The following is a 20860-nucleotide window of genomic DNA, read 5'->3' as shown; positions in this document are numbered from 1 at the left end:
AGGTGTAAAGGTGAACCAAGTTGCAACAGTCTCATCGACTTCTCCCCCTGCTGCAGGGCAGAGTCTAGTGAGTTGAGAATTTATCCTTTTGCACAATGCATTAATCTGAATTCAGGGGATTTGTTCCAATTCATAGTTCAGTTTTCACACTATATACTGAGTGATTCTGTCAGTGATTCTTTTGGGACATCAGTGAACCCAAGTCCTCATGAACTGACTGACCACGACCTACACAGTCTGTGCTATTAATGTCAACCTAGCCTTGAACCCTTAAATCCAAATTAAGTATTTGATAACAGGCAAGCACACATTTAATTATTAACTCATGCATCCAGCATGAGTACAGAGCTGGTGCTTCTCAAGTCAGCCTGCAAATCAAATTTAGATAGCAGCTTTAAAAAAAACATAGGTGCCTAATTTGTCCTAAGATGCTGATTCAGAAGATGTGGGGTAGGTCCAAGCAACTGTATATTTAAAAAACTTTGTAGGAACTTCCCTGGTGGTCCAGTGATTAATACTTCCTGGTTGGGCAACTAAGATCCCACATGCTTGACTGTGTGCTATGTCACTTCACTCTTTGTGACCCCGTGGACTATAGCCCACCAGACTCCTCTGTCCATGGGATTCTCCAGGCAAGAATACTGGAGTGAGTTGCCATGCCCTCCTCCAGGGGATCTTCCTGACCCAGGGATCGAACCCAGATCTCTTACATTCCCTCATTGGCAGTCAGGTTCTTTACCACTAGCCCCACCTGGGAAGCCCAAGATCCCACATGCTGCTGGGCAACTAAGCCTTCAAGCCACAATTGCTGAGCCTTCCTGCTGTAACTAGAGAGAAGCCCACACGCCCACAGGGAGACTTCATGCCGCAACTAAGACCTGACACAGCCAAAAATAAATAAGTATTTTTTAAAAATAAAATTAAAAATAAAAGGCTCTCCAAGCGATTCTGATGCTTGGGAGTAGAAACTGTCACATAGGTACTGACAGAAACAATCCCACATGACAGAGAGATGAAGGGTCTATGCTTCTCAAACAGGGGCAGGGAACATTGTGCCAAGGATTATTCAAAGACAAACAATATTTTGTGTTCAAAGTCGGCATCCTTCTGGAATGCCAGCTTTCATGGGTATTTTAAAACATCATTTGTATTTTGGTGGCTACAAGTGTCAAAACTCATTTAAGATCTGTACATTTAAATGTATGTTTACCTCAATTGAAAAGATCACTTTTATATTAAAATATGGATAGATTCTGGAATACAACGCAAGATTTGCATTTATCTTTTAGATGAACTCTAAAACTTTAAAGAAATCTTCCTCTTAGATGGGCTATCTTAGGCTAGGTCCCCATACCCAAAGAGGCAGCCATTCTCATTCCTTTGCTTAGAGTGGGAGTTAGGACTTGAAATGCGAGGAGAAACCTTTTTCAAAGGGCTCAATGAGTTTAGGAATTCTTTCATTTCCAAAGTTTTTCATTTCACTAACCAGGACCCACTCTCCTCGCTTCCGGTTTCTTTGCGTGTTTTAAGTCACTCAGTTGTGTCCGACTCTTTGCGACCCCATGGGCTGTAGCCCCTCAGGCTCCTCTGTCCATGGGGATTCTCCAGGCAAGAGTACTGGAGTGTATATTGCCCTGCCCTCCTCCAGGGGATCTTCCCCACCCAGGGGTCAAACCCCTCTCTTCTGTCTCCTGCATGGGCAGGTGGTTCTTTACCACTAGTGCCACCTGGGAAGCTTCTCTGGTTTCTTTCCTTCCCACATATTACTAGTTTTACTGCTTTAAAACTTCAAATCCTCAAAAACCTAAAGTTCCACTCTTCCTTATGATCTGAGAAGTTCTGTTTGCTACTAAGCAGGTGATCTAATGCTCCTGAGGCCCTGGCATCATGAACCACACACTGTAAGGATATTTTCACTCAAAACTGTCTTTTAAAAAGTTCTCTTCTTGTGATAAACTTTGATAGAAAAGAGTATGAAAAAGAAGTGTGTACGTAGAGGCAGAACCGAATCACTTCGCTGTACAGCAGGAATTAACACTAGAAATCAATAAATACTTCAATACTTTTTTTTTTTTTTCCCACAAAAAGGTTCTCAGCTGCAGGAGATGGTTTCGATGAGAGGCTGACTCTGAAGACTCACAACTCTCCCCACCATTTCCTGACTTCACTGTAAAGGCAGGGTGAAGGGTTATTAGCAAGGATTACAGAAAAGAAAAAAAAAAACCGTCAGAAGTAACTAGGCTCAAGGGGCCCTTATCCCCTGTGGCCAAAGGGCGGAAGGGTGAAGGGAGCACAAGACTTCTGGTCCAATGGCTCTGGGCAAGTTACTTCAGCTCTCCCTAGGAGATACGGCGTCCTCGTCTAAAGTAAAGAGTACACATCCGCTTACGGATTTAATTAGTTGGCATTTATCTTCACGGATTGCAAAGTTACGAACGTAACCATCAAATAAGCGTGTACATCAAAGCCTAGAATACAACGGGACGCGGGAACAAAACCACACAACACAAAACGAGGCCCGCCTCGACCAACATCCGGCGCCATCCCACCGCTCGCGTCCCAGCAAAACCCGCGCGCAGCCCCCGGAGCCACGCCCCCTTCTGCGACGGCCCCGCCGCGGCCCACCTTCCGCCCAGCTCTGCGCAGGCACCGCTAGCCCTGCCGGGTTCAGAAAAGGCTGTGGGGCGGGGCCGCGAGCGCGCGCCACTCCCGCTTCTGCCGCGGCCATGCTCCTGACCCCGCTTCCGCCCAGGCTCTGCGCAGGCGCCACTCGCCCCTCCCGTGTCCCTAAAGGGCTCTAGGTCGTGGGCTGAGGCCCCAGACCCCACCACCGGCCCACCTCTCACGCGCTCTGCGGACGCCTCCGCCTCCTCCTGACGCTCCCCGAGTTCCGTGAGAGGCGGGCCGGAGAGAAGGGCCGGCCCTGACAGGAGAGAGCGTGTTAACCCGTCACCTCAGCGCCAGCGGGCTGGCTGCAGCCCCGCCCCTCTCCCCTCCTTAAAGGTGCCTATGGCTCCCCTCCTCCCTCAGAGGTGCGGCCTCACGGTTGGTGTCCTCAGGGGCTGGCTTGACAGGGTGACTCCGCGCTAGCCTGCTGTCCGCTGCGGTGGGAGATGTCGGAAAGTAACCTGGCGGCGCGCAGTGACGGACTCGAGGGGCAGGTGTCCGGGGCGCGAGTCATCGCCCAGGCCCTGAAAACCCAGGTGTGAGGCCTGCCCGCTGCAGAGAGCCCTACGGAGGCCAACGGGGCCGCCGCGTTGTCTTGGAAACGGGAAAGCGGCGGGAGTGGGGAGGTGGGCAGAAGGGAGGTTTGCGGGAGGTTTTATTTTTTTACCGCCTCGGAAGGGCGGACTGGGGTGCCGGCCTCATTCCTCTGCTTTTGGCCGCCCCCCAGGACGTGAATTACATGTTCGGCATCGTAGGCATCCCGGTTACCGAAATCGCTCTTGCTGCGCAGGAGGTGGGCATCAGATACATCGGGATGAGGAATGAGCAGGCAGTAAGTATGGACTCAGAGCCCAGCGCGTTCTCGGGGATGAGTATCAGTGATGACAGATAATTCATTGCAGACAGTCGCTGCTTACCGCTCACTCCTCTAATACTTTACGCTTATCAATCACAACGCTCCTGGGAGGCAAGACCGATTGTTAATCGTCGCTGCAGATGAGAACAGTGAGGCTCCAGTTAAAAATAAATAAATGTAAAGTAAAATTCATAAAAGAGAGACGCCCCCGCCCCCCACAGAGAAGTGAAGAAACTTGCTCAAGGAAACAGCTGGCGGAGTCACGCTTTGAACCCAGGTGCTCTGGCTCTGGAGTCCTACACAGTATGGAACTCTGCCAAGTCTTTAGAATGTCAGAATTGGAAGGGACACTTACTTGGTCTGATACTTACCTGTGCTTCATTCCTATAACTAGCTATTGTTATGTGTCTGTTTCTGTGTATTATTTGCCTCGTCTGACTTCCCTATTAGTCTGTGAGTTCCAGGGGGTCACAAATACATATTTCTTATTCGCACATCTGTATCCCCAGTTTATCCGTGGGGCCTGCCCATGATAGTACCTGCAACATGAATGGGGAAAGGTCACATCTCAGGTTGTGTAGTAGGTGGCTCTGCAAGGTGACAGGCCTCACAAATGATAAAGCCGTGATTGAACTCCAGAGGTGTCCCAAGACCCAGGCCAGTGCTCATTCCACCTCCTCACATTGCCACTCTTCTTAGAGGCTTATTTGGAAGTCCAAGAAAGGAAGTTAGGATTTTGTCAACCCTGTCTCATTTCTTCATAAAGGGCATTTAGCATTTTCCCAGGTTATCTTGTGTTTAGCACCTTCCCCTTCTTTCTGTAATGAGCTGAAGCGCAGTTTAAAAATAAAAACTAACCATATGAAGGCCATAAAGGAAATTTCAATCAATCTCCAAGCAAGGATTGAAAATATACAGTATGTGTGACTGGACCTTGTGGAAATAAACTGGAATTTAATAACAGGAAGATGGAAAATCCCCAAACATTTGAAAATTCAATACATTGTAAATATTTGGAAAGATTAATTAAAATCAATAAACTTCACAGCAGATTGATTAAGAATAAAAGAGAAAAAAATACAAATTACCAGTATCAGGGATGAAAATGGAGATGTCACCATGGACCCTAACTAACCAGTGGGGTGAAGAAGAAATCCCAATATAAAATGGAAAAAATTTTGAATTGAATAATGATGAGAAAATGAGATCTCAAACATGTGAGCTACAGCTAAGCAGTTCTTAGAGGAAATAGTTTTAAATGAATCTCTTAGTAAAGAAGATAAAAAAATCAGTGCTCCGAGCATGCATTTTAAGAAGCTAGAAAAAGGAAGCCAAAGTAAATCCAAACTGAAAGTAGTAAAATGATAAACACAAGAGTGGAAATCAATGGTGGAGAAAACAAACAGTAGAGAAAAAGCCACAAATCCAAAAATTGTGTCTTTGAAAAGATCAATAAATTTGGTAAATCTCTAGCAAGACTGATGAAGAATAAAACATAAAAAGCACAAATTATCAGTGTTAGGAATAAAAAAGAGGGTATTCCTATTGATCCTGCAGATGTTTAAGCAATTATAAGATGATATTATGAATAAACTAGGTGATACAGACAAATTCCTTGAAAAACTAAATATCAGTGATTAAGTGATTATCTGAAATGTACAGATAGAAGATTACTTGTTAAAATGAAAAATATTCCATTTTCCCCTTATTGAGAGTAAATTATTACATACATACTTTATACATGTATAATACTTATTACTTACTATGATTTAATACTATAAAAGTTCCAAAATGCTTAAGTCCCAGTTTTTTTTCTTTGCAGGCTTGCTATGCTGCCTCTGCAGTTGGATATCTGACAGGCAGGTAAGCTCAAGTCTGTTTTATTTCAGCTTCTTTTTTAAACTTGAGTTGTAATTAACACATAGTATTAAATTAGTTTTAGGTGTCCAACGTAGTGGTTTTATATTTTTATACATTATGAAATGGTCACCACAGTAAAACCAGTTCCCATCTGTTAGCATACAAAGTTGTTACATACAATGTATGTTATTGTCTGTGTTCCCTATGCTGTATATTTCATCCCAATGACTTACTTATTTTATAGCTGGCAGTTTGTACCTCTTAATCCCTTTGACCTATTTTATCCATTTCTCTACCCGTTTTCCCCCTAGCAGCCACCAGTTTGTTCTCTGTGTCTATGAGTCTGTTTCTGTTTTGTTTGTTCATTGTTTTGTTTTTGAGAGTCCGCATATAAGTGAAATCATAATAGTATTTGATTTTCTCTGACTTATTTCACTAAGCATAATATCCTCCAAGTTTATCCATGTTGCCACAAAGATTTCATTCTTTTTTATTGCTAATATTTCATTGTGTGTGTGTGTGTGTGTGTGTGTGTGTGTGTGTGTGTGTGTATATATATATATACACACCACATCTTCTTTATCCATTCATCCATGGATGGACAGTGATGTTGCTTCTGTATATTGACTATTATAAATAGTGCTGCATTAACCTAGGTACATGTATCTTTTGGAATTAGTGTTTTTGTTTTCTTTTGATAAATACCCAGGGTGGAATTGCTGGATTGTATGATAGTTCTATTTTTAGTTTTTTGAGGAGCCTCCACATTGTTTTTCATAGCAGCTGCACCAATTTAAAGGCTGTTTTAAATAGAGGTTCCTAAGAAGTTACTTTATGAATTGAAAATGGTAAGCTGAATTATATGGAGATATCATTTTCTTCAGTGCTTTAAGGTTAGACGGTCATCTAGGGTAAAGCATTCAAGTTCAACTTAAAAAATTGGGGCAGAACTCTGCATTTTAGAATTACTTTCTGTCAAAGACCAATTTACGTTATATATTTATTAGTTAAGAAATTAAAAAAAAAACACTTTTTTTCCATACAACAGTATGTTCAGTAGTCAAAAATTTGCTTTTGTATGCAATCACCTTGATTTAGCCCAAATTTAGTAGGAGCAAAATATGAAAAGTTTAGTGAAATACAGTGTGAGGATGGTAAATACCTTATGTCTTGCAGGAAGACTGATATGATCCTTTTTTAAAAAAACTAATTCAAAAATAATCTAATAATTGTTTTATAGCTGTAGTAAAGACCTATGTATCCTTCCTTTGAAGTCCAAGAAGATTACATTTCACCCTAAAGTGGTATGAATCAAGTAGTGCATTTGACCTGCTTTTAATATAATTAATTCTGTTTTGCTTTTAGGCCAGGAGTTTGCCTTGTTGTTTCTGGCCCAGGTCTCATCCATGGTTTGGGCGGTATGGCAAATGCAAACATGAACTGTTGGTAATTAGTTTATTATTACTGAAAACATTTTCTTGAAAATAACAACACATGATTTTATCCAGTGGAGAACCACTGATCTGTGGTGGGAAGATGGGGGGTCATGTGCTTGAGGAAATGACTTAGTGAAAAATTAAGAAGAGTGTTAGGAAGAAAATAAAAAAACATTGATAATTCTTTTACCTAGAGAAAAACACTTAATATATGGGGATATTCCATATCTATATATGTATGTGAATGTATGTATAAGTCTTTTTAAGTGAAGAATTGTTTATTAAAGATTCCAGCTCAATATGCAAGAATGTATTTAATTTTTCACCTTGTCTTGCATAACCAGCAGGACAGTTGAAATCATATTTATTGAGTTGGTTTTATAAACAGATTAGTTGTTCTTGCCCTTAAGCCTGGTTCTTAACCTCTGATTCTTTACCAGTACAATCATGTTAAAGGGGGCTGTGTCTTTTTGTTTTCTAATAATTTAATTTATATTTATTTATTTTTGGCTGTGTTGGGTCTTTGTTGCTATGTGGGCTTCTCTCTAGTTGTGGTGACCAGGGGCTACTCTCTAGTAGTAACAGGTGGTCTTCTTATTGTGTTGGCTTCTCTTGTTGGAGAGTACAAGCTCCAGGGCACGCAGATTCAGTAGTTGCAGCACATCTGCTCAATAGTTGGGGCTCCCGGACTCTAGAGCACAGGCTCAGTGGTTGTGGCACACAGGCTTAGCTGCTCCGTGACATGTAGGATCTTCCTAGATCAGGGATCAAACCTGTGTCTCCTGCCTTGGCAGGAGGATTCTTTACCACTGAGCCACCAGGGAAGCCCAAGGGGGCTATATTCTGTTCAGTTGATACACTGTTTAAATTCCCTTCCTAAGGAAGTTATTTTCTTTCTTGCCATGTGTTTCTTACAGGTCCTTCTTTTCTTTCTTCCTACACTTTCTTATCAACTTCAGTGTCTGGTAGTTTTTAAGTAACTTTAGCTTTGCTATCTTTTATTCTCCCTGAGAATTTTATTGCTGAGGAATTTTTCTCATCATTCTACCATTTCCAAATAGCCTTAGTTAGGAAAGTGTGAAAAAAATTTTTTCCTTCTCTTAATCTCAAGAATAATAGAAACAGCAATACAATTCATTTTACATCATCACACCCAGAGGTTTAGTTTAGCATCAGTATCCAGAAGAGGCAAGGGAGAGAGGAGTATGGAGGAAAAATATTTACTATAAATTTCAGATTTTTCTGAAATCGAGGAAGTGTTTTCTCAGACCAAGGTGTTTCCTAAATCTTTTTAAATTGACAGTTTTTAAGAGAAAATGTAATTCTTTTTCTTTTTTTAACATTCACTGAGTGCTTTTTATTCACTGGGCACTTGTAATTCTTTTAAAAAATTTCAGGCCCTTGATTGTGATTGGTGGTTCCTCTGAAAGAAGTCAGGAAACAATGGGAGCCTTCCAGGAATTTCCTCAGGTACCCATCGCTAAGATCTTCCCTCTGTAGTATAATTATACTCTATTAAGATTTATGGAGAAGAAATTAAAACTATCTGCAAAGTAAACACAGAAATACCTGAGATAGCTTAAAGGTAATTTTCCTCAACTACAGGAAGCTCTCAATGTGAGTGTTAAGAAAGCTTAGAATCTACTTAGCAAGCTTCCAAGAAAGATAACCTTTTGACAGAAATTTAAACTCTGAAAATAAGTTCTTTAAAGAATCAAGAAAATGCAGGAATAAAAATGATTTGGGATTGTCAGACTTTGAGGAAGAGAAAAGTTGAAAGGAAAAATCCTGCTCACACCTGCAGGGCTAAAACTACCAACTGTTCCATAGATTTTATATCAAAAAGTATTAAGAGAAACAGTTTCTATATAATGCTTCAAAGTACACCAAACAATGAAAAATTAGCAATACTGAATTTATGTGAAACAGCATGGCAACAAAACATATAACTGGAAAACTGGCAGAAATGTAAAAATAGATTATTATTATAATGAGATATAACAGATAAAGTTGTGTATCCCTGGATGTAGAATTTCTGGGTCCAAGGATATTCTTTCTTACATTTTTAGGAGACATTGTCAACTTCCCTCCCCATTTACATTCTCATAAACCTCAGCTTATGACAGTTACTCCCTAACTTTTTCACCTTTGCCAGAGTCTGAGAAATGAAAGTGGTGCCTTGTTTTGATTTTCTTCCTGAATTGTACCAAGGCAGATGTTGGTTGTACTTTGCATAGGCTTTTAAGAAACAATCCAGATAATGCATTTTTCTCCATCTTGCCTCTAAACATAATAGAAAATAGTGACTTAACATTTCTTCTTCTTTCAGAAGAGTAATATGATACATGCGCTGAGTTTTAAGTGATTTTCTTTTCACCTATAGGTTGAAGCTTGTAGATTATATAGCAAGTTCTCTGCCCGGCCAAGTAGCATAGAAGCTATTCCGTCTATTATCGAAAAGGTACAGTAGTTAATTACAAGCTCTCCAGGTCCACTGGTTTTTCTCAGTTGCTTATACCTGTGTTACTTTTATTCTCAATAGAGAGAGTAAACATTTGGAATATATCAGGCAGTTAACAATGATGTTGATAAATAGCTATGTACATTTTAATATTCACTGTCCTTAACTTAATTAAAGAACTAGATAAAATAAATTTTTTAGAAGAATTTTTTCCTATACTTTAGTTTTTAATTTTTTTAATTATGGAAAAGTAAAAAGAAGGATATAATGAAACCCTGATTGCCCTTTCTCTTGTACGTCTGTAAGGTTATTTTTGAAAATTAGTACTAATGCATGTAAGACCATCTCTTAGTTGATTAAGCAGTGTATTAATAAACTGTGTGGTGTTACATTTAAGCTGTTTCAAAAGCCATGTGTTATAGAAACCATTTGACACATGTTACAGCATCACAATTTCTGAAATCTTTGGCAAATCATTAAGATTAGAAAGCAGGTTAAAGTACATGTTACAAAACCTTGGCAGTCAGAACCTAGTAGACAATTTCTAGGACTAAAGTGTAGTGAAAAATGAATTTTAAAGCCCTAAGTGAGTACTTTCTTATCTCTCTCCTTTGAAACAAAAATATACAATCAATAGGGTACACTTCAATTTTAATTAAAATTGCTTATTTCTAAGGATGTCGCATCAACTAAGGATGTCGAGAAAATTTTAAATAGTATTTATTTCACAATTTTAAATTATCTTTGAGTAGGATGTGATAATGAGGATTGAGATTTTTAGTATATGTGCTGCCGTAGCGAGCACTGGATTGAGATTTTTAAAATATTTTCTTCCGTTTGTAATGGAACTTAGGCAGTGAGAAGCAGTCTTTATGGTCGTCCAGGTGCTTGCTATGTCGACATACCTGCAGATTTCGTGAACCTCCAGGTGAATGTGAATTCTATAAAGTGAGTAATAGTTAATTGGAGTTCTTTCTCAATTGTGTTACCATAAGGCTTACCTTTTGAAAAGAATTTGCCTAGCAGCTTATAAGTTACAATTTTCACTTGTCTTAACTTTTGCAGATTTGGTGATTAAACTGAATCCTGGCCAAAGGGATTAATTCTCTTATTTAAAATTGTATTATTTAAGAATTATCTTGGGGTTTAATTACTAAGTCAAATACTTGGAGCTTCCCAAACTCCTCGTTTGAAATTATTCTTCCAGTAACTATAAAAATTTAATCCTCATGTAGTATGGTTATTTAGAGTCTTCATGGTTGGTGTAAATCAAGAGATGGAGTGACTATTGAAAAATCACTATAATTCAGCATAAAAAATTTTAATCTGTCTCTGTGATATAAAAATATTTCAACACCGGATATTACTATGATTTGCCAAGTCCCCTTATTCCGTAAATAAACGCTGAGTGAACAGTAAGTACAACAAACTGGTAAATAAGTCGCCCCTGGTAAGGTTGGGTACTTGGGTTAATGCATCACCCTGAGTACCATTTAGCACATTTCTGCTGTTAGGGACTAGGTGATCCTCCAGTGACTCCTGAGAGACAGCGGGCATTTCTGTTCACTCAGGATACCAAGTACTGGTTTCCATTGGGACGGTCAGACAGAAAGGGTGTCAGTTTCTTGTAATTCCTGAACATGAAGATCAAAATAAGATTATTGGGTTTACAAATTTTGTGAAGACTTGAATGCCCTTTTTTGGTATTATATGCCCAAGTTTTGTACAGTATGATGTTTATTGATTAGGGTAAATGAAATAAAACACTGAGGATTTGGTGTCTAGAAATAACTATGACCATTTTAATATTTCTTTTACTAATGCGTATTGTGGTACTAAAATGTGGACTTAGTGAGTAGTAATATAGTAAGGAAAGTGGAAGCATGGACTTTGGAGGCAGAACAACCTACTTCAGCCTAGTTGCCCCATGCCATCCAGGGACCCTGGGCAAGTTACCTACTTTCTGAGGAGTTGTTTTTTCCCCCCACAGTAGTGAAGTGGATGTAACGATAATACCTAATCTTATTATTTTGAAAATTAAATGAAAATACATGGCACATAGTATTAAATATTAAATTAGTATATTTTTTAATTATTTCAACCACAATAACTACTACTTCATTGTAAAGTCATTAGCTCTGTTTTCCTGTAAATGAATTGCTTATTTGGCTATTAGCTCATCTTAGGGAATGAATGTTGATTTGCCAGATTTTATAGATATAATGGTTATATAGGAAAAAGTCTTTATCTTTTAGTTCTTAAGTCTTGGTGATATAATCTACTTTAAAATGGCTTAGGAAGAAATGTGTATGTGTGTTTATGTGTGTACACATGAAGAAAAGGTAAAATATTAGTAGTGGCATCTACAGGGTGGGTGTATGCGGTTTATTATACTGTTTTTTTCCTACCTTTTTTTGTATTTGATATTTTCACAATAAAAAAGTTTAAAAATTGGCCTGCTTTAATTAACAGAGCTCTTTATTTCCAGGTATGTGGAGTGCTGTATGCCACCTCCTATTAGCATGGCAGAAACCTCTGCTGTATCCACGGCAGCATCTGTTATTAGGGATGCCAAGCAGCCCCTTGTCATCATTGGGAAAGGTAGCACTGAATGGAACTCTAAATCTTGCTAGGCTTTCAAAAGAATGTCGATTCTGTTTAGAGCTTGTCGCCATCATTTGCTTCCCTGACGTCTCAGACAGTAAAGAATCTGCCTGCAATGCAGGTTCGATCCCTGGGTTGGGAAGGTCCCCTGGAGAAGGAAATGGCAACCCACTCCAGTATTCTTGCCTGGAGAATCCCATGACAGAGGAGCCTAGTGGGTTACAGTCCATGGGGTCACAAGAGTCGGACACAACTCAGCAACAACAGCTGGTAGACAGACCTGATCATCAGTATGTGTGGTGTGTGTAGAGAACTGAGGTGGGTTCTCAGGGGAAGTAGCAACAACGTTCTTGTGTGGTGATGTGGAAAAACAATTCAGAAGAGATGATGCTGTAACTGCTCAGTGGAAAAAAGACATGGGTAACTGGTCACAGAGTGAACACAGAGAGCCCAGGCAGTGCAGGAAAAGGGAACCGAATGGACCAAGATATTGAGGCAAGAAGGAGAATACAAGAAAGTGTTTTGAAAAATAAAAAGGAAATATTTTTCATCCTGCATGGGTGAGAAAAGATTGTAAGGTTTTTTTTATAGGGGTGAATATTACATTGAATCTGAATGTACTACACTATTTGCTTGGATTCAGCAGAGAATTATAAATTCTGAATGTGGAGTGATATTTACTAACTCTGAGAAAGAGCATAAAGTTAAATAGCTAAAATGACGGCCTTGGTAACATGAGAAACAAAATCATTTCTGTATTCAAACAGTGAGTTGTTTCCAGTGCTATTGAGGGTATAAGACATGGTTATTCCTGCAGGCACATAACTGTAAATAAACAAAGGGTGTGACTGCCTCGAGTTTGGTCCTATTGCAGTCACTGGATTATGGAACTTACAAAGTGACCTACAGAGCTTTAGAAACTTAGGCCCCTTGTTAGAATTGCCATACGTAGACTAGACGATGTGCAGTCCTGGTTGGCTGGTGGTGGGGAGCAATGTGTGAGGTTGCTTTTACCTGTCAGAGCAAAGTCTTTGCTTTCCCACCTGTACCTCCCAGTCTGTGTGTGTTCAGGTAATTGTTAGTGGTAGTAATTCAGGAGGAACATAGCATAGAATCGACAATTAAGAACAGCAAGAGTGCAAGGTGCAACTTTTGTTTGTGGGTGGACATACTTCAGAATAATTGATACTATTATTTGGCTGGGGGGAGGGAGGAATTAGAACTATTGCCTTCTTTAACATTTTAAAATACCAAAGATAAAAATCCACAAGTCGCCATTTGTTTTGAGCTTAAGCCCTGAGCAGAAGAATCTTTGAGAAGTTCTAAAAGCAGTCTCACATGAACTCTTGTAAGTATCTGGAGTTTAACTGCCTTGTCCAATACATTTGGATTTGTTGTAGGTGCCGCTTATGCCCATGCAGAGGAGAGCATCAGGAAGTTGGTGGAGCAGTGTAAGTTGCCGTTTCTGCCCACCCCCATGGGAAAGGGTGTGATCCGTGACAACCATCCAAACTGTGTAGCTGCTGCCAGATCCAGGTATGGGACAACTCCAGATTTTAAATACAATAGCTTGGCAGATTTCAGACTCATTTAAATTAGCTTGTGACTTGAATGAATCTAATAGAAGTTCTGAAAGAATCATGTATTTTTAAGCATACCCATTTCTTTTTAGACTTTTCAGCACTTTTAACACTGTTCTCTATCTTCTGAGCCTCATGATTTCAGATGAGAAATTTGTAGTCATTTGAATCTCTGATCCCCTATATGTAACATTATCTTGTTTTTCTGTGGCTGTGTTCAGAATATTTTATCATCTTTGGTTCTCAGCAATTTAATTATGATGTGTTTGGATATGTTTTTTTTTTTTTTAATTTATCTTGTTTGAGATTTTCTAATCTTCTTAAGCTATACATTGATGTCTTCACCAAATTTGAAAAGTTTTGACCATTATTTCTTCAAATATGTTTTTCTGCACCCATCTTTTTTTCCAGAGTAACACAAATATTGTTGATATTGTCCCAGAGGTCCCTGAATAACTGTTTCATTTTAATCCTTTTCTCTTTTTTATATTTCCTTTTTGTCTGCTGAGAACTTTAAAAAATTATTTATTCATTGACTGATTTGTTTTTGGCTGTTCTGGGTCTTTGTTGCTGCACACAGGCTTTCTCTAGCTGCAACCAGCCAGGGCTGTCTGGTTGTGGTGTGTGGGCTTCTCTTGTGGAGCACAGGTGCCGGGCCAGCCGGAAGATTTCAGCGAGCAACACGACGCGTTCCTTTAGGCTAAGAAAAAAGGAGACAGAACAGATGGGGTCGAGAGGATCGCTGCAGTCAACGATGATTCTTTATTTCTCAGGGTTACATATATACTAAACCAAGAAGAGAGGCATCCCAAAGAAAATTCTTCCCCATGTACATCATCTTTAAGATAACAATCACCAGAGCTCTCTCCTGGCGCCAAAGGCATCCTACTTATCTTAAGGGCAGTCGTGCAAAGCCATCTATCTGCACCTTGTGTGCATTCAAGGCTCACTAATGGTCTGTTAGGAGTTAACTTGGATAGTAAATTTCAGAGGGGTGGCGGGACAGAGAGCTATGTCTGCGAACAGACCCTCGACAATCAATCAAGGCAGCTCCCAGAGTCAGCTCTTTCAAGCCGCTCCCCGCAGCTCCCCCTCTTTTATTTAATAAAATGGCACGCCTGATTCTTTTGGCGTAAATAATTACTGTGTAGGACAGCCTTGATGTCCCACAGCTCTTTGACAAATTTCTTTATGATACAAGGAGTAATGCACACAAAAAGCGCTAATACCAGAAGCATGGCCACGACCCCTGAAAAAAGATGCCAAAGTGAGGTTATCGAAGGAAAATTGGAAAACAAACTGTTAACAAACTCTTCAGCATTTTCTGCCAAATCCATACTAGCCCGAGGAGCATTTTCTATATCAAGAATTTCCTGATGAAGTTGTAATAGATCTAAGGAAATGTTTTCATTATGCCAAATACCATCTAAATGTGATTTCACTCTGTCCCAAGGAGTTTCAGTATCATTATAAATTTTTGGTGTAACACAAATCCAACGATAGTTAGCATGACATCTAATTTTTGTTCTTAGCTTTAACCCTTGCACTTCTTCTCCCAAAAATCTTACTGCATCATAAAGCGCATTTAGTCTATCCTCTAATTTTCTATCTATATCTTCTTGAATCCCTAAAGCCTTTGAAGTGTTTTTTGCCAAATCGTCTACAATGCCAGCAGTATGCACAGATTGAGCTAAAGATACAGAAGCAGTAACAGCAGAAGCAATTAAAGTTATAAGTGTTACTACTCCTAGAATTATCAATCCTATCCCCCTTCGTGGCCTAGCAAGGGCTGTACGCACCTTATTCCACAGCTCAAGCCCTGACTCTTCATACCAAGGCTCAGTAAGATTTACAGGCAACATAACAAAAGGTGGTTGTTTAACTATCAAGACTCCAGAATTATTTCTTATTCCTCTTATACAATTAGTCAGGGTACAATTAAAACAATGAACATGATATAGGCTAGCATTTTTAGAAAGAGTCACAGAGCCAACAAGGATCATAAAGGGATAGGGTACGCAGGCCCGAGGATATCTCCAAGTCTCATTCCACCAATACGCTCTCTAGGATAGTACTCCTTTGGTCTTTCCTCCAGTCTGTAAAAGGGACCCATCTGTTCCGAAAGCAGCCAACAGCTTCCATATCTCAGTCTGATACACCGTGGTGCCACCAAGATTCCAAATTCTAGCTGCAAGTTGTCTGCCGCCTTCCTTTCCGGGGTTCCTGTTGGAGTCTGGCGACCAGTCCCAAAGGGAATGTGTGTCATTAGTAATAGAATATACAGTAGCAATCTCATCTCTACAAAGTTTCCATGGCACAGCTATATATCGTCCTTTTACCCCCAGGCCACAAAATGGAATGTCTTTAGGTCCGGTTCCATTGACTCGTCGTGCATATCCTGTGGATTTCGTAATGCTAGGAATATCCACTATCCAATTACGGCGGTCATGGTCATAATCATAACCAAAGTATTCTGCATCTGTAACAGTAAGACATCCTGAAACATTATGATTTCGGAAAAAGCACATTGGTAATTGTGAAGAAAACCCTGTATAAGAAATACTGGCATTCTGTGGAAAAATATGCTTATCAGAAAACCCCCCCAAAAGTATTGTGTCATTCACATACACAGGAACAGAACTCATTTCCCATCCAACGGGCTGTAAAAGAGGGGGATCAGGAACATACGCCCAGAAGATACTGGCTTCCATGGAACTTATCTGGTTTAAAAGAAGTAATAATGAAATTAATATACTAGTAGGAGAGGCAGGGGAAGGGTTGGAAGCATTCTCACACGCCATCTGTAACAGCGCCTGTATCTGCTGAGCTGTCGGCAGCGGGACCGTCTCCTGGATTGTGAGCTGTCTCATTCGCTCCTCCAGTGCTCTCCTCTGCCGTGCGTACCAACCTTTCCGGGAGCCAGCGCGGCGCTTCGGCATTCTGCGGGAAAACACAAACATGACCTCTCCCCCATATTAGAACTGGATCCGGCCCATGCCATCTGCCTTCTAGCGGGTCTTTCCACCTGACTAATGGCCGTGCCTTTTTATTATCATAGTGCCAAAAACGTTGAGCTGCTGATTTTCCATTTTTATCAAGGCTCAGAAAATTTAAAACAAACAAAGCATGACTAAGAAGATTGTTAGGCGTAATAGCATACAAACTCCCCCTTTTTAATTTTTTCAGTTGGTGCTGAAGGGTTTGATGTGCCCGCTCAACAATTCTTTGGCCCTGTGGGTTATATGGGATTCCAGTCTTGTGTACGATGCGCAGCTGGGCACAAAAGGTTTGAAAATTGCGGCCAACATATCCAGGGCCATTGTCTGTTTTGATGCATTTAGGTAGGCCCATAGCAGAAAAACTCCGTAAGCAATGCTGAATACAATGTTTACTAGCCTCTCCAGATTGAAGTGTGGCCATGATAAACCCAGAGAAAGTATCAATAGTAACATGCACATATTTCAATTTTCCAAAATCAGAAATATGTGTAACATCCATTTGCCACAAATCATTGGGGAGTAAACCCCGAGGATTGACTCCATATGTTGGGAGCACAAAAAATTGTGGACAAGTAGGACAAGCTTTTACAATTTGACGAGCGGCTTCCCGAGAAATTCCAAATTGCAGCCGTAATGAATTGCTATTCTGATGGTGTATTGCATGAGAGGCCTGTGCTGCAGAGGTAAGGGTTAAGGAAGAATAACATACCATACGGGTGACTTCATCAGCCAGAGCATTCCCAGCCGCTAAAGGCCCAGGAAGGGCAGTGTGAGCACGTATGTGCCCAAAAAAGCAAGGATGAGTTCGGGCTCGAATGAGATTCTGAATTTTCAAAAACAAGGTTTGAATAGAGGCCTTTGCAGCTCCAATGAGGGGTACTGTTTCAATGACTGAGAGAGCTCTGACAACATAATGACTGTCAGAGTATAAATTAAAACTTTGAGGAACACGTTGCAGAGCCTGGAGTACTGCAAAAAGCTCTACTTCCTGAGCTGATGAATATGAGGTTTGACAATAATAAGATTCATTTTCGATTACCAAACTGGCTATGCCATTGGAAGATCCATCAGTAAAGACAGTTGTCCCCTTTTTCAAAGGGCATCGCTGCACGACTTTTGGAAAAATAAACTGATGCAGCTGTGCAAATTGTAACAATTTATTAGCAGGGTAATGTTGTTTAATCTCCCCTGCATACTGTGCAAGCGCAATTGCCCAATCATCAGAAAATTGAGAGAGCCATAGTTGCTGTTCAGTTGAAAAAGGAATACAGATAAAGTGGGGATCTCTTCCCAAATAGGTCACAGATTCCTGTCTTCCTTTTGCTATTACTTTGGCTACAAGAACATGGTAAGGACTTAACACCCGTAGGGGAGAGACTGATAAATAAATCCACCTTAGAGGATTATCTTGAAACAACACACCGGTAGGTGAATGTTCTGAGGCAAGAATATAAAGTCCCCAAGGCCTTTCATAGTCACAGTAACTGGAGTGCTGCTGTGATAAGGCAGTTTCTACTTTCTGAAGAGCTCGCTCTCCAGCTTCTGTGAGGCTGCGTGGGGAGGTAGGATTCTTATCCCCCTTTAAGATATCAAAAAGAGGCTTCAATTCGTATGTAGCAAGATGTAGGTAGGGTCTAATCCAATTAATGTCCCCGAGCAACTTTTGAAAATCATTAAGTGTTTTCAGATTATCCCTTCGTAATGCAATGGGCTGAACTCCAAATGTTTCTCTTTCTAAACGAAAGCCAAGATAGGAATAAGGAGGAAAGGTTTGCACCTTTTCTTTGGATATTATTAGCCCTACTGCTTTTAAGGCAGGTTCCATGAAGGCATAAACTGCTAATAAATACTCTTTATCAATATGCGCTAGCAGTATATCATCCATGTAATGCAGAATATAAGCATCGGGGTATTTTGCCCGAGTTTCCTGTAATGCTGCTGCAACAAACTTCTGGCACAAGGTGGGGCTATTGGCCATACCCTGTGGCAAAACTTTCCAATGATACCTGCGCATTGGCTGGGAAAAATTAACAGATGGAACACTAAAAGCAAATCGAGGGCAATCTTGAGGTGCTAGAGGAATAGTATAAAAGCAGTCTTTTAAATCTAGGATTATTATGTGGGCATTCCTAGGAATAGCCATGGGAGAAGGCAATCCTGGTTGTAATGCTCCCATGACTTCCATAGTTTCATTAACCTTTCGCAGATCCTGCAAAAGCCTCCATTTCCCAGATTTTTTCTTAATAACAAAAATGGGCGAATTCCAAGGTGAATTAGACTGTTCAATATGTCCCAATTCTAACTGTTCCTGCACCAGTTGTTGGGCAGCGTCAATTTTCTCTTTGGAAAGGGGCCACTGATCAACCCACACAGGCTCCTCAGACTTCCAAGTAATAGGATCTGCGTGAATTACAGGAGGATCAGAGGTCCCTTCTAAAAATACCCAAGTCCACTTCTTTTTGGTAACCTTTTTGTCTGAACAGGCGCAACAGTTCCCTGATTATTTCTTCTAAGTCCCGAGGTGGGAAGAAGCCCTTGATCTAAAAGCTGATTGCTAACCTGATCACTGGGGCTGTATAAATATATTCCCATATGAGTCATAACATCTCGTCCCCACAAATTTACAGGGAGGTTTGGGAGGACATAAGGTCTAATGTCTCCTTTGTGACCCTCATGGTCAGTCCAATGTAACAGCTCTGTACTTTGTTCAGGGTTATTAGTTTGACCAATTCCTTGCAATGTTGATATAGCTATCTGTTTAGGCCACTCTCGGGGCCAGTGTCTCTCAGCAATAACAGAAACATCAGCTCCTGTGTCCAGAATGCCTGTAAAGAACTTTCCATTTATTCTTAATGTGAACTCAGGACGATTATTAGTTATTGCCTGGACCCAGTAGGCGTCAGAGGATCCAAAGGCACCTTCCCCTCTCCTGGAAGCCAATGCTTTTCCTGTTTGCACTGCAGGGACCAATATCAATTGAGCTATACGCTGTCCACTAGCTATGGTGGTAATGCATTGTGGGGAATGGGCCATAATTTTGATTTCTCCTGTATAATCAGCATCAATTACTCCAGGAGCTATGAGCAGTCCTTTTATGGTGGAGCTGCTACGTCCAAGCAAAAGTCCAACGGTTCCATCAGGCAAAGGGCCGTATACCCCAGTGGGCAGAGCCTGCATTCCCATTTCGGGAGTCAGTACTGTGTAGGAGGAGGAACAGAGGTCCAAGCCTGCGCTCCCTGAGGTGGCTCTGAACAAGTCTGTAACTCGCCTTCTACCATCTGATTTCCCTGCATTGCCCCATAACATTGTTTCGGGGCCAGGGGCTGGCCCCTCACCCAGTTTCCCGACTGCGAGGGAAGTGGGTGGCCCTGGACATCAATTTTAGATTTACAATCTTTTGCCCAATGTCTTCCTTTTTTACACCTAGGGCATAAATTAGGAGTTTTAATATTCCCTGAATTGGCTCGTTGGGGGCAAAAGGCAGCACGATGTCCAGGCTGGCCACAAACAAAACAGCCAGCATTTCCTCTACTAGGTAATCCTCGTTTATTTTTCATTTGCTGTTGATATAATACTTCTTTTATACTTTTACCTTGTAAAGCTGCAGCCAGGGTAATACCCTGCATATAGGAAGGTCCGATATCAGCACATATACAAATGTAATCTGATAGACCTCCCTTTTTTCTGTACGGTCTAAGTGCAGCCTGACAGGCAGAATTTGCATTTTTATAGGCTAATTGTTTAGTAAGCACTATTCCAGCCTGCTCATCAGCTATAATCTTACCTACTGCTTCAAGAAGACGAGCCACAAAATCTTGATATGGTTCATCAGGCCCCTGACGAATTTTTGAAAGATCCTCAGTCTTATTACTAGAGCAAGGGAGCTTTTTCCAAGCCTGCCGAGCAGCATTAGAAATTTGAGCATATGCTCCAGGCAAATAGTTCAATTGAGCATTGGTATTCTGGTAGGCCCCTTCCCCTACCAACATTTCATATGTAGTATTGATCCCTTGTCGCTGGTTTAGTTCAGCTATATGGCCACATTGTTCTGTAAATTCTGATTTCCATAATAAATAGTCCCCTCCTGATAAGCAAGCTCTTGCAATTTGTTTCCAATCACTAGGTGGCAAATTTTGACCTCCTAGACTCTCTATCATGGTCTGGGTAAAAGGAGCCGTAGGTCCATATTGAGCACAGGCAATTTTCAATTTCTTTAGTTGTTTGAAAGGTAAAGCTTCATAATACCTTTGGTTTTCATGCTCGAATACCGGGAAAGTAGCGGAGAATCCCTGAACAGTTTTTCTAGCTCTTTGGGCCTGTTGCATAGCCTTTTGCAAGGGGGACAAACTGTGTGATTCACGAGTTATATTCAACAAATTTTCAGGTTTGGAAATAGG

The 20860-nt window shown here is 40.7% G+C and overlaps 2 protein-coding genes across 5 annotated transcripts in view; one reads left to right on the top strand and one right to left on the bottom strand.

The window, feature by feature from the left end:
- BTD (biotinidase) overlaps positions 1–3175 on the bottom strand; it is a 42516-nt gene extending 39341 nt beyond the window's left edge. Inside the window, exon 1 of one of the 3 annotated variants that reach the window (XM_043474778.1) lies at positions 3045–3175. The gene's annotated coding sequence lies outside the window, so the exon portion shown is untranslated. Of the gene's footprint in view, positions 1–2625; positions 2729–2839; positions 2973–3044 lie in introns of those variants that run through there. The other 2 variants (XM_043474777.1, XM_043474779.1) reach the window with 2 other exon arrangements.
- The window catches only part of HACL1 (2-hydroxyacyl-CoA lyase 1), a 37177-nt gene continuing 19195 nt past the window's right edge, over positions 2879–20860 (top strand). Inside the window, exons 1-9 of one of the 2 annotated variants that reach the window (XM_043474775.1) lie at positions 2879–3003; positions 3395–3499; positions 5346–5386; positions 6749–6829; positions 8217–8289; positions 9203–9280; positions 10134–10228; positions 11769–11881; positions 13285–13420. In XM_043474775.1, coding sequence (XP_043330710.1) covers positions 3407–3499; positions 5346–5386; positions 6749–6829; positions 8217–8289; positions 9203–9280; positions 10134–10228; positions 11769–11881; positions 13285–13420 — 710 coding nt within the window. In that variant the 5' untranslated portion in view covers positions 2879–3003; positions 3395–3406. Of the gene's footprint in view, positions 3004–3061; positions 3204–3394; positions 3500–5345; positions 5387–6748; positions 6830–8216; positions 8290–9202; positions 9281–10133; positions 10229–11768; positions 11882–13284; positions 13421–20860 lie in introns of those variants that run through there. The other variant, XM_043474774.1, reaches the window with a different exon arrangement.

The sequence above is a fragment of the Cervus canadensis genome, chromosome 7 (assembly GCF_019320065.1).
Source record: "Cervus canadensis isolate Bull #8, Minnesota chromosome 7, ASM1932006v1, whole genome shotgun sequence".
Classification (NCBI taxonomy): domain Eukaryota; kingdom Metazoa; phylum Chordata; class Mammalia; order Artiodactyla; family Cervidae; genus Cervus; species Cervus canadensis.
Note: the sequence above shows the minus strand (reverse complement) of the source record. Positions and strands in the feature narration are given on the sequence as shown.